This window comes from Triplophysa rosa, linkage group LG25 (assembly GCF_024868665.1).
Source record: "Triplophysa rosa linkage group LG25, Trosa_1v2, whole genome shotgun sequence".
In the NCBI taxonomy this organism is placed as follows: Eukaryota; Metazoa; Chordata; class Actinopteri; order Cypriniformes; family Nemacheilidae; genus Triplophysa; species Triplophysa rosa.
In genome coordinates, this window is record NC_079914.1 from 5,427,756 (window position 1) to 5,441,430 (window position 13,675).

General features: G+C 35.9%; 1 protein-coding gene across 1 annotated transcript in view; it reads left to right on the forward strand.

Moving 5' to 3' along the window:
• The window catches only part of si:dkey-49n23.1 (semaphorin-3D), a 57,030-nt gene that overhangs the window by 28,386 nt on the left and 14,969 nt on the right, over nucleotides 1-13,675 (forward strand). The window contains 5 exon segments of the mRNA XM_057324915.1: nucleotides 9,568-9,728; nucleotides 11,077-11,139; nucleotides 11,463-11,582; nucleotides 12,040-12,133; nucleotides 12,735-12,863. Coding sequence (XP_057180898.1) covers nucleotides 9,568-9,728; nucleotides 11,077-11,139; nucleotides 11,463-11,582; nucleotides 12,040-12,133; nucleotides 12,735-12,863 — 567 coding nt within the window.

Genomic DNA, 13,675 nt, shown 5'->3' on the forward strand with positions numbered 1-13,675 from the left:
AAGTTTTTACTGTACTGTATGTGGTAGGTTGGCACTTGCAAGTGTAGAGAGTAAACAAGTAAACATGCTCATAAAAGTCATAATCATTACTGTCTCTTAACAGTCAGAATTGTCTTCTGTGAGGGGAGCTCTTGGGAAATGCCTAATGTTTTATTGGTTGCCATTAAGTGCCAGCCTGAAGCATTCTGGCTAATTCTGTTTTATTGCAAACACTTGGCAGATCCACTCCTATTCAGACCAGATTCATTAAATCCAAATTTATTCTTATTCAGACACTTTCAGTGAGAATAAAACCTCAACGTTGTGCTACGACCACAAGATAAATGCTTTTATTGCCCCATGGATTTCAGAAACCACAATCATATATTATTCAATTTTGTAATGCTGTTATGCTTGTGTGAGTTGTTATTAAACTAGAAACAAGATAAGGCGAAAAGTGTCACTGTTTGTCAAAGAAAGATCACATTTCTTTTGTAAATCAGATTACAACGGCATCTGATCTTTGTTGAGAACTATGTTTTTTCACTTTGTGGTTAAACTATCGACCGCAGTGTTACAGAAAGGTCAGTCAGAGTTCGTAATGTTTTCCTGGATGTGATTGTGGTTTCCTTTTCTTCATCATCAAGTAGGAGAAAATCTTTAGAAAAATCTCTTGCTGGGTAGTGGGTATCGTTATTTTTTATGTACCGTAGATCGCTTACATACCATTTATTTATTCTAAAATGAAAGTATCGTAACTTGCACTCTTATACTATTTTCTTAAAGTTCATTCCCTTTAAATCAAATCTATCTGCCCTTAGTGTACACACAAATCCTCTAAACGCAGCTATTAGTCAAATAAATGTTTGGGAACATTTTTGTATTATAGCTAGTTCCTGTTTTTCTGGAAAATTGCTAAAATTATGGTATGCACATAATGGTTGGTGTGTGCGGAATTGAGATTGCTGGAGTTATACGTAAGTTTGGTCCAAACGACAGTGAGGGCAGCTTTCCTGAAACCACGGATTCCAGATGGTATGTGAAAGACATTTAAGCACATATTTCACAGGTCAGGGATGGTTCAGTCTCAAGAAACTCTGAAGCTCGGTTAAAAAACAATCGAGCCCACTCGCTGTCTATTTTCTACATAGGCAGCTGCCTTCAAAGGGATCAGACTTTTTTGCACTTAAAATAGAAAGCAGAGGTCTCTACTGTACAAACAACTGATTCCAATAGAGTTTGACATGTTAGAAAGCTAACAATGACGTATTCTAATAAGCATACACTGTAAAAAAATATTTTACAGAATTTTCATGTATTTTTGAAATGCAGCAAAAAAACATTAAATTACAGAAAAGACTGCAAATTTACAAGTACACTGTAAAAGTTTGCTGTAGTTTTTGCAGCAGGTTTGCCAGTAATTTACTGTAGATTTAATTACTACTTAATATACTTTCCAATTAGTACTGTTTTCAATTACTTTAATCAAAATTAAAACACTTTGACTTTTGAGATTCAAAATGAGCAAGAAGAGACTGGCATTAGCACACCAACACTGCAAAAAATGACATTCTTCCTAAGCATTTTTCTCTTGTTTTCTGTAAAAATATTTAAAACTTCTTAAATTACGATACATTTACATAACAAGAAAAGTGACCCAAGATATTTAGTCTTGTTTTATGACAGAAAAATATATAAACTAGGTACGTTTATGCTTAAAACTAAATTGTACATTAAATCTACAGTAAGCGAAATTACAGCAAAGTTTTACAGTGTAGTGTGTAAAATAATTTTACACTTTTTTCTGGCACCCAATCTACTGGAATATAACAGTTTTAAATGGTTATTTTTTGCAGTGACAAAATTTTGGTCAAAATTCTATATAATAAAAGAAACGTTTACATTTTAATACGGTTAAGTATTTTTCTATTGCGATACACTGTAAACACTGTAAAAAATCCTGTAAAAGAATTCTGTAAAAACTGTTGGCAGACGGTGTACTAGGAAACCCAACCAAAAAATTTTTTAAAGTAAAATGACAAGATTTTCAAGTAACTTTACATCCAAACTGTAATTTTGACAGTTTTATTTGTAGATTGCATTCACAGCGATAGGTTTGTGATGCCATCTTAGAGTTTTGCCCAAAGATATTTTAAAGAGTAGCATAATCTTTCTTCCTGGATTTTGGATCAAGCCTTTGCATTGGGAGCGCACCTATTTACCTACCTTAAAATCCTGCCAGGGTTACAGTAGGAAGCTCACTTTTGTTGTTGAGTGTTCCTACACTACAGGGTAATTAAGTTGTTATCATTAGTCCATGAGTCATGCTTCATTTACTTTATATGCAACTCTTGAGTCATTACAGATGTGCCAAAAGCACTTAGAGCCGTCTTAAAAAAAAGAACAACAACAGGAATAAAGGAGTTATATTCAGTGTATAGAAAATATAAGACCTTGGAGAAGAAAATGTATAAAATACATGCGTCACTCGTATTTTCCCTGCTAAAAAAATATAGCTTGGCACATTTACATTTATTCTTGTTGCAGAAAAAAGAGTAGGCTATTTAACATTTGGCAGCTGGTTCTTACACTCTAACCTGGCTTTCAGGTCTCCAAAACTGGTCTTGAAAGTCTTTCTGAGAGCAGATTTGTAATTGGTCCAAGTTGGTTTATCTTTGGTCCAAGATGATCTACCAGCTTGAAATAAGATCCCGGTTTTACATTTTCCAATATAGTCTATTTGCATGGACTAGATATCATGTTCAAGCTACCATCTTAACTTTTGAGCAGATTTGAGAAGTCTGCCTGAAAAGTTTGGAGCAGCGGGCCAACAGATGCAAGTTCGAAAGATTGATGCTGATTTGTACAGACATGCATCCCTTGCTTCAGCAGATGGGAAAGATCTACACAACCAGATCCACCTACAGTACATGTTGATGTTGCTACCGCACAGCTGTTTGCTTATTCAAGCTGTGGGACACAGATGTAGACGAGGACAGGGAAATATTTTCTTGATCAAGATATCTTCCCTGAATGCCTGGAACTTTTGTTCTGCCAGCACGCCAGCAAAAAACTCGACAGCGTTGCCCCTGTCTCAAGCTTTACGGCCAATCGCAGGCCACCAGTGTGTCCAGCGCTTGATGAAATGTGAGTTAATGAGACGAACAGACTCTCCACTGCTTGATGAGTGATTGAATCTGTCAGTGACCTCTGATCCATCCATCCACACTAAAAAAGTAAAGAAAAACTGTAATATTCTGGCATCTGGGGCACCAGAAAAAATGTAAGGTAACATTTACATATAATAATAATAATAATAAACTATTTAAAAAATATGTGGAAAATTCTGTAAAATAAAAAAGTCAAATTTTTACAGTCCATCCATCCCTCCATCCATCTTGCCCAGACATATGATTTTATTTAAAATTTCTAAATAAATATTTTAATGAATTTATTTGTTAAAAATGTCAGGGTTGTGTAACAGTCTTGAGCTCATAACAAAGGATAAACACCTCATTTAAAGTTAATGTTCTTGAAATATGAAGTCATATTACACAATCAAATCTTGTTTTATTGTATCCATAAAGAACAATAGCAACAAAAAAATTATAATCATTATAATAATAGCAATAATATAAATAATAGGTCATAACACATATTAATAATAATATTTTGTTTATATGACAAGACTTTATTATTATTAATAGTAATAATATAAATGAGAAGTGCATAATACATATTAATATTTCGTTTTTTTGTTTATGTGACAAGACTACGTTATCTAGTAATAGTTCAAATAATAGTTAGAAAAACTTTTTTAAAGTTAAAAAACTTTTTTTGATTATACTTATATATTTTTTAGTTTGTTTTCAAGGCTAAAACAGGAAATAATTTCATAATGAAGACCTCAGTGGACTCTTATGACACTAAATCTGACTGACCCTAACAGGCCTAACTATTTTAATACTATGTGATAAATATGACATATCCAGGTTAAGTTCAGGTTCCTCCGGAAAATTCTGAACATGAATCAAAATGTCTATGTTCTAACCTGAAAAACATGTTTGAAAATAATGATAAAGTTAAATGTACAAAATGGTTTAATGTGCATAGAAAATACATTAAATGTACTTATTGGTTACATTTTGACACTATTAGAGTCATCAATGCATTACAACTTTTTTAATAATAATAAAAAAACATATCAAATCAACCAAAGATCATATCTGTAGGACCATGTGTTTTAAACTAGATTCAGGTTAAAATCTTGTACGTTGTTGGTCACTGACATAGAGATCTGCAATCTGAATAGACTGATTAAAACCATTCATGCTCGCAATAGCCCCACAGCCAATCAGTCGTGACGTTATTGAGCTGCCACAAACAAGCCGCGTCTATGCTCCATTAGAGACACCTTCATTTCCCAGAGTTGAGTGTGAGTTGCACCCATCTCTCTTCATTTCCATTGGCCTCTGACCTCGTGCGATAAGCACGAGATTGTTACAGGTGTTTGGCGAAGCTCCAGCGGAGATCACGAACGGCTTGAGTCACACACCAGAGTTCTCGTGTTTATGATCTCTCAATGCTGTGAACTCACCGGTGGTCAACTTCAAGGAGGAAAACAACTCTGGACTTGATTTTCAGGATTTAGTCTGAATAATATTGGATTTGGGAAGACAATTCATTAAAGAGGGCAGGGATGTTTGGAAATAAAAGATCAGCGTTGAATAGAGTGCTGGGTGGCCTAATCCGTTTCAGAGCCTAATCCACGTGTTTCGGTTCACAATTAAGACATGAGCTCTGACCCCTTAAATCTTTCGGCAACTTGGATTTTGAAACACTTAATACTTATAGTGAATGAAAGACCCCCTTCCTGGCAAATCAATGGTCACATAGTTAATGAATTGAAAGTCTTTTGAAGTGTTACATCTGATGAAGAACGAACCAGATAGTGTCTGTCAGGGTACAAATAGGAGTCCCGCATGGCTGTATTTAAAGACCCCCATCAAATCTGTGTAAATCCCCCCTAAACTGGTGACTATTGCTTGTGTTTCACATTTTGGATGCGATCCTGTTATCCAATTATTTTATCTTTCTCAGCATCTTTTTTTATTAATAAAGAGGAAGTTGCCTTATAAGCCCTGTTTTGTACCATTTGCATGGAAAGTTGCATCTTTCCACAAGCCACGTTCTACATGTCCAAACAGTTTTAATACAATACAAAAGATTCTTAATAATTAAATGTCAATACTAGTTTATTTTAAGTTAAACACATTCAAGGAAAAAACAAACAATATTTTGTGCAATTATACACATTTATTGGGTTTTATGTATTTGTTGATGTAATACCCCTGGAAACAAATTGCTAAACAACTCACAATCTTATTAAACAATCGACAAGTAATAATGAACAATATTATATTGTACTGTTGTTCATAATGTCTTTGAACATTTATTAAATGGAACGTGTACAAGATGTACGAGAGCTCTCCATATGCGATTGATAAGCTTTGATTGATTCCAGCTGTATCGTGTCGAACAGATGTTTCACGTCTGTCTCGGTCATTGCAGCGCTGTGTTGAAGATCTCGTGGCTGAACGCCGTACCCCCATTAGGTTTCATCAATCACTGAAGCGGTGCATTAGCATGTTGCTAGTAAGCAGCAGGAAATGCTTAATTCTGATTGGTCAGTTGTGGCATTTTGTATAGTCATTGACAACTTACTTCTGCGTCACTCTTTTCGTCTTACACAATAAATATTTTAACTGTAATTGATACGTACATTTCTGATAATATACAGTCAGCTAGTCATTATCACAAAATAAACATTGAAAGAGTTTACTTTGTGATAATGACTGGTACATTATCACTTACTTAACTGTTTAATTCATTAAATTATGGGCAAATGTCATTGGCTCCAGTACAACGTTTGGATCTTGTACTGCTGGGACACATTAAATCAAATAATTTCCTCTAGGATTTTGTGAAATACCACTCGTAAAGTCAACACAATTTAAGACCTGAGATAATCTATTAGGTTTTGTGCAACCATAACATTTGATATGAACCTTCATACAATGGCACGGCACCTTAACGTTGTAACCGCCAGGAACAGTCTGTCCCATTACATTGATAAGAGGACCCGATGGACAGGGTGGAGTAAGAACCAGATGTGTCTTTGCATAAGATGTGAGGAAAGGAACCTTCTGTGGCCATGCTTGTTTTTAAACCCTGGTAATGAGAAAGTATAGTATGTGTTTAGGAAGTGGGTGGGATGGGGGATTTTTCCTCCGAAATTCAGATAAATAAGACAGTGTGGGAAACGTTTGCGATCCAACGCATGACACGCGAGCAACACAAGCTAGACTCTCAATGGCCATGATCTCATTGAAATGTTGTTTCCTTTGGCGATCATGAATATGGTGCATGGCTGGCCAGATTGTGTTACACAAACTCAAATGCTTTTTAGGGTGTTTTACAGATCTGAAAATGATTTACAAGAATTTTGGCTCAAATGTGAACGATGATCTATATTATGGTAAAGGATGATCTCAGATCCATTTAAAGCAAACTGAATTCAGATAAAATTGGTCGGTGTTCTAAGTTGAGTGTGAGGTGCTACTGTGAATAAATAAATATTATTCTCTTTATGTTTATATACGTTTCCTTTGATCCAGGTGTCAAAACAGTGGTGTGAATGGAAAGTTAGACCCAAACAATGTTTAAGTGGACCAAAATAAGATTCACTCCACTTTAAAGACCATATGAAGAGTTTGTTTCCGAAATGAGATAACTCATGTTTTTTTATTGTGCCAGTTCCCATGAACTGGCACCCGACCCTGCGCCTCGACGCTCACCCAAGCCGGCGCCTTCGACACTCACCCAAGCCTGCGCCTCAACGTTCAACCGAGCCGGCAACTCATCGGGGTACTCCCGCACCCACACTCCCCCTGCTGGATCAGTTGTTGTGGAAGTTCGACCCGCTGTATGTTAAAGGGGACCCCACAGAGCATTCTGAGCCTTCCAAGTCTTCCAAGTCTCCCGGGTTTCCCAAGTTTTTCCCCAGAGTTGTCTTCAGAACTTCTCAAGTCGTGTTCAGAGCCTTCCAAGACTTCCAAGTGTTCAGAGCCTTCCGAGCTTTCCAAGTGTTCAGAGTCTCCCGAGCCGTCAGAGCCTTCCAAGTCTTCAGAGCTCCCACCGGAGTACACCACGGTTGCCACGATGAAATTTGGGGGGGCTCCTGTTCCCATGCTGCATTGGCCGGTCCTACCTCCTGGGACAAGAATTCATTGTCCGTTCTCTGTTGTGATGAGCTGTTGTTATACGCTGTTGTTTTACCCTGATGTGTTCGTTAATAAATACATTCCTTAGTTAGATTTTTGTCTGCTCTCGTCTGTGGGGTTCTGTGACACTATAAAGCTGTAAGCAGTAATGCGATGGATTCCAGCAGGTGCCGTGACTTGTTTATTGGCATTGCTAAATGAGTTTCATGATGGATGGCATCAACATGTCCCAATTATGAGATTTATTTTGTCGGTTAGAAATTGCCTTTTGTCATGTAGAGAATTCTTTTAATGGTGAGTCATACAATGTAGAGCTTTAATGGACTATGGAAGTTCAGGCGCATTGAAACAGGAAAAGATGTGAAATGTAATACGGGAAGGAGCTTGTGTTACATTAATCACTGATCCTAATTGCATTCATTTTAATTACATACAAAGGGTTCAGTAATTAACTCATGTATTGTAATGAATCACGTTCTATGCGGTTTTTCTTTTTAATGAATGAACCCAACATTTAATGCATTCCCCCTATGGGCTTGACCCCAGTATAAAGATCAACATTTGCTTTTTTCTTTAGAGAAGAAAGCGGCAGGTGCGAGAGGACAGAAACACAATAACAGATGGATTAATTCCAAGGCAGTAGTTCACCCAACAAATTACAATTTTATGAGAAAATACTGAAGTTATTATTATTAACACCATTTTAATATTTCAAATCTGATTTCCTTTTAAAAATTATAAACACATAATATGATTTATAATTCAGATTATTATTATATTCAGATAAATATTTACTAATCGTAATAGTAATTAAGAAAGAAAGAAAGAAGAATTGTGTTTTGTTTGTGTGTTTGAAATTTTAACACATTATATGTAGGGATGCACCGATATGTAAATTTTGGCCGATAACGATAACCAGTAAGTCTTTAGCATTGGAAGCCAATAACGGATATATTTTCCGATATACATTTATCGGCTGTAATATATCGGCCAAAATGGTATTATCAGCCGATACCGATAACATAAAAACTGACCATTTATCGTCCGATAACGATATGGCCGATAATTTATCGTGCATACCTAATTATATGTTAGAACACATTATGAGTCATTTTGTGTTGATTTTGTGTTCAAGAAATAAAATAAACACAGGTAAAAGTTAAAAGTAGTTAAAAGTAGCACAGCATTTTTTGTGATGTTTTCAGTTGAGGACAGATTGTGTTGTTTTAACACTGTCATTTTAGTCATTGTTGCATAAACCTTTTTTTTAATATAATTTGTAATTATTTTTTTAAGTATTAAAGTGGTGACTTATAACAAAGGCTATGGTTACATTAAATTCTATAGTAAAAATAAATATATAAATTATAAAATAAAATAAAATAAAATATACATTATTACAATATCTTAGAAATATAAATATAATATAAAAATAAAAAATAAAAAAAAAAGTACATTTTTTGTTACAATGCAATACATTTTAATAGTGCATAAAAATGCTCCATGTTTTGCTTGCTTTTAATAATTAATTTTATTTTAATAATTAAAATGCCTAGTTTACTTTCTTTAAGCAATCAATAAATCTGACTGAATTCCAATTGAATATCAGAATTTTGCCGCACAATGAGAAGCAGTAAAGCAACATCCAGGTGTATCATTTAAACATCACCTGGACATGACCAGCTGGAGACATCATGGGACAAGAATGCATTCTCTAGTCCTTCAACTATTTCCTGTGTAGTTCACTTTCGTCAATACCAGGGCAAGGCGTGAGGCAAAGAAAACATCTGTCAGAGCTTATTACCGCAATACCTCCCACACCGCAACCCAACGTCCCCGACACCTCCGAAAGTTGGTAGTTGCAGCGGTTAAATTGCTTGTCGAGGTGTAATCGCACACACTTTCTGCTTTGCCTCCAAATATGTCTGTCAGAGAGCTGTCCCATTGGAATTGTGGGTAGCAGTTGAGTGCAGCTGTCAAGCAACAGCGTTCAGGGTTAGTTGGCTCTAATTGGAAAGCTTGTTTTAATGCTTTCATAGACCCCACCGGTGAGCTTATGTGAATGTGTACGAATGTTGATTTTGTGTGAATTTTGTATAATATTGTACCTCCATGTGGCAATGTAAATATTTATGATCTGATTAATGCAAATGTGCTGAAGTCATTTTTGTGTGTGATTGACATATTTATTTTACATATCAACGATCAGATCAGACCCACATGGCGTTGTGTGTTTCTAAGTATGTGTCGTCGCAATAAGCACAGTTGAACTGTTTTGTTAAAGTTACCTGTTCTTCTTTGGTAGATCTCAGGTCGAAGAACAGCTCTGCCGTGTTTTGGGATGGTGCAGAAGGTGGAGCGTACCAGGCTTTACTGCTGGATGAAGATCGCGGATGGCTGCTGGTCGGAGGCCGAGACCACATTTACATGTTGAACTCTGACAGCCTCGTCCAACCGGCACGCAAGGTCAGAAAACTAAGCACCACCTTGAAACTGTCAACACAATATAAGCGGACATCCAGTGTTGTCATAATGGCCTTACTGAGGTCAAAGATGCAATTCAGGTTAAATAAACTCTATTGAATGCATCTGTGGTCTGCTGCCGATTACCTCTGTTAGAAAAAACATTTGAAAAAAGAATTTGTGCTGTAAATGACAGTATATACTGTATATACTAGCAAGCAAACTGGCAAAAACACAAGCAGTAATATGGATTTGGAGTGAGCTTTGATCTTTCAGCTATATACAAATCTACAGCTCAAGTAAGAAAACGTGTCCATCTTGACTGCTATTTTTGCAGGAGCACACATGTGTGAAGTATGATCCTCGTGATGCTGTTAAAAAGGCAAATATAAAATCACTTCTGTGGAATTACATTCATTTTAGCACTACGTTTAATTTCGCATCATTTTAATTTCGCCTGTAGGAAATGATGAGGTCACATGTGAGGTCAAGTCATAATCACACGAGCGTGATCTTTAATAAGAACTCAAGCACGTCAGATTGTTCACACTATAATTATGTTGTTATGTACAGTGTGCTGATGACCAGGTCAATATCTGCACATGACCATGTGGAAATCATCACAATTTGTAAGGCATGAAGTCGGTTGATTAAGTTTTAATGGACTTACTCCAAAAACACATTGAACAGATGAGTTTGTGACTTATTGTGCATACTGTTACAAGAACATGAAAGTAATCATAAATAAATGATCAAATGAGTCGAGTTATTCAGTTCAGTGGATTTATAGTTTCAGCAATGACATACAATAGTTATGTTGATTATATTGAATAGTAACTAAGGAATAGTTAAGCCAAAAATGAAAAGTTTGCCATTGTTGACTCACATTACTTAGTCTAATTTAGTTATTTACACATGCAGTAAAAACCTTTTTTCATACGTTGTACAACAAAAGTTAATAGTAACTAAATAATACCCATAGTAGAAGTAGTTCACATATTTCAAGTCTTCTGAAGCCACTCGTCTTGTTATTCTGCAAAGCTTCTGGTGTATTTTCTCCTTTAGTGAGCACATATTGTAAAGCTCCAAATTGTCAAAATGAAAAAGCTGCATTAAGATTCTTAAAAAATGTATTTGTGTTCCACTGGGTTTGTAAATATGACACATGGATACGTTTGGCATAATATTTGTTTTTGTGCAACTATTCCTTTCATTATTTCTCTGCAGACAAGCATTCAAGCACACAGTTTTCCCTTCTTTAGAAATGACCCTGATATCCAAATATACTAACTTATTATGTTATGCAATGTTGTTTTTTGTTCTTTGGGAAAACCGCTTCTTTTATTTTTAGATCCACTGGCCAGCTGCGCAGGAACACGTCGAACGCTGCAAATATGCTGGAAAGAATCTGACGGTAAGACGAGAGACCTTTCAAGGGTACAAAGGTGAATCTGGTTAGAGAGATAAGCTTTCAAGAACCCATCTGGTTGTACGTCGATGCATTTTTATACGTTTTCTCAGAGTTCGAGATAAGAATAAAGCATAAAAATGTATATTTATGGCCCCATGGGGAGATAATTCAACTGGAAGGGGAAATCTGTGTCTCTTTGCTTGTTTTTTATATTATTCCCTCCTGCATAGCATTAGTTACATTACTGTGTAATTTATAATGTGGTGCATTTATTCTCTCCAGTACTCTAATACAAATCACAATTTTAATCACATACCATCTCACAGACAGACTGTGCCAATTACGTCAGACTCCTACAGCCTTTCAACAAAACCCATGTGTATGTGTGCGGGACCGGCGCTTTTCACCCACAATGCACTTATGTTGACCTCGGACACAATCTTGAGGTAAGCAGTCATGACTATAACTTTAAAGGGACAGTTCACCCAAAAATGAAAATTGTGTCATCATTTACTCACCCACAGATTGTTCCAAACCGCTAAACACAAAGGAAGATATTTGGAAGAATGTCTGTAACCAAACAGATCACATCCCCCATTGACTCCCATAGTATTTATTTTCCCTACTATGGCAGTGAATGGGGGATGAGATCTGTTTGGTTACTGACATTCTTCCAAATATCTTCCTTTGTGTTTAGCGGAACAAAGAAATGTATACAGGTTTGAAACAATCTGTGGGTGAGTTAATGATGACAGAATTTCACCATTAACATAAGTGGTGAGCTTGGAGTTGGCGTGAACATGCCTACAGCAGTAAATGGGAGTGTTGTTGACTGTAAAACTAAACTAACGATGAGGGTTAATGGTGCAAAAAGTGTGACAGTCTTGTTTCTGTGTGTCCTAGAAACCCACGTTCCGCCTCCTCAGCCACGCTGTAGAATCCGGGCGAGGAAAATGTCCCTTCAGTCCGCAAGAACCATTTACCGCCCGACTGACAGGTGAGTTTGTGACCCTACAGTAGACTTCCCAAATACATCATTCTCCAGTAACGCCGAAAATTACCCATCACCACGCAGGAAGAAAGAATGATCAAACACGCACGAAATGTCCCATTTATTACATATTTAATTTACTGTAAATCTCTGCTAAATGAAACGGTAAAACCCTCAACCAGATGTTAGTTTCAAATGAGGCAATTTGAAAGTTCCCCATATTTATCAGTTTCTACAGGACACAAATTACAGAGTTACAGTTAATTAATGTATAAAAATTACCCAGGCGCTGCTACAATATGCTCAGGAAATGAAACCCAGCCGCAAATGTTAGATTTTATACGTTTTTTAGAAAGCATATACACTCCAGAGAGTCACACTGCACAGACCATATGCTTCTCAATTAAAGGCTATTACAGCAAAGACCGTTTTATGATTTAATGATCTCCTGTCTATCTGAAATTATTGACATTTTATATTCACACATGCTGCTGTATAAACAGAGTTTTGAGCTCTGGAGTCAGAGGGTAGATTCAGTAAATGATCTAGAAATCATCAGTCATTTTAAGTTATTCTGGATGTGTTTTGCTCTTGACTCTCGCTTCAGATGGAGATCTGTACGCCGGGACATCGGTGGACTTCATGGGAATGAACGCTGCCATTTTTCGCACATCTGTGCATAGCGACAATCAACATTATATTCGTACCGAAGCTTACCAGGACCACTGGCTAAATGGTGAGGTCAAGTAATAAAAAGTTGGTTATTTTATTGCTTTTCGTTATTGTTAAAAGATCATCTTGTCGCCATTCCCAAACCTGGTTACGCAACAAAATATTTGTATTGTTGGAGAGTTAATCTAATTTATGTCGAACTACATCATACATGCCAGGTTTTTTTACAAATACATTTCACATTACATATATCACTGATAGATTTAAGGAGCCAAATAAGATCTTTTTAATTGCAAATTTATTCATTTATTAATGAAGTACAAATGGTACAAAAATATTGTATTGTATACAGACAAGATTTAATGTATTGCATATGAGATATAAACAAATTATTGTGCGTGAAACAGCATAAATATTGCAATATTACTAAAGATCCCATCATAAATACCCTTCATAAAGAACAAAAAATAGTTTTTTTATTATGAAATTTGCATCAGTGCATTAACTGTAATAAGTAAATTAATGTCAGAATGTATTTAATGTCGTTTATAATAGTTAAAATAAAATCAATATATACATCCACAATCCATAAATTAAATAATAAATGTCAACAGACAATTCATACATTTGTAAGTCCTGTCTATTTTTTATATGCATGTATGCAAGCATAAACAACGCATTATGTGTCTAATTGCATTATGTGCACTTTAAAGGGGTCCTATTTTGACTATTTTCAAAATCTTTATGATGTTTATGATGTGCTAAACCAGTGGTTCACAAACTTATTCGTTTTAAGGCCCCCTTTGTGTATGGTGCATCGCTTTGTGGCCCCCCAAATAAAGACTTATGATCTTAAACTTAAAATTTAAATAAACC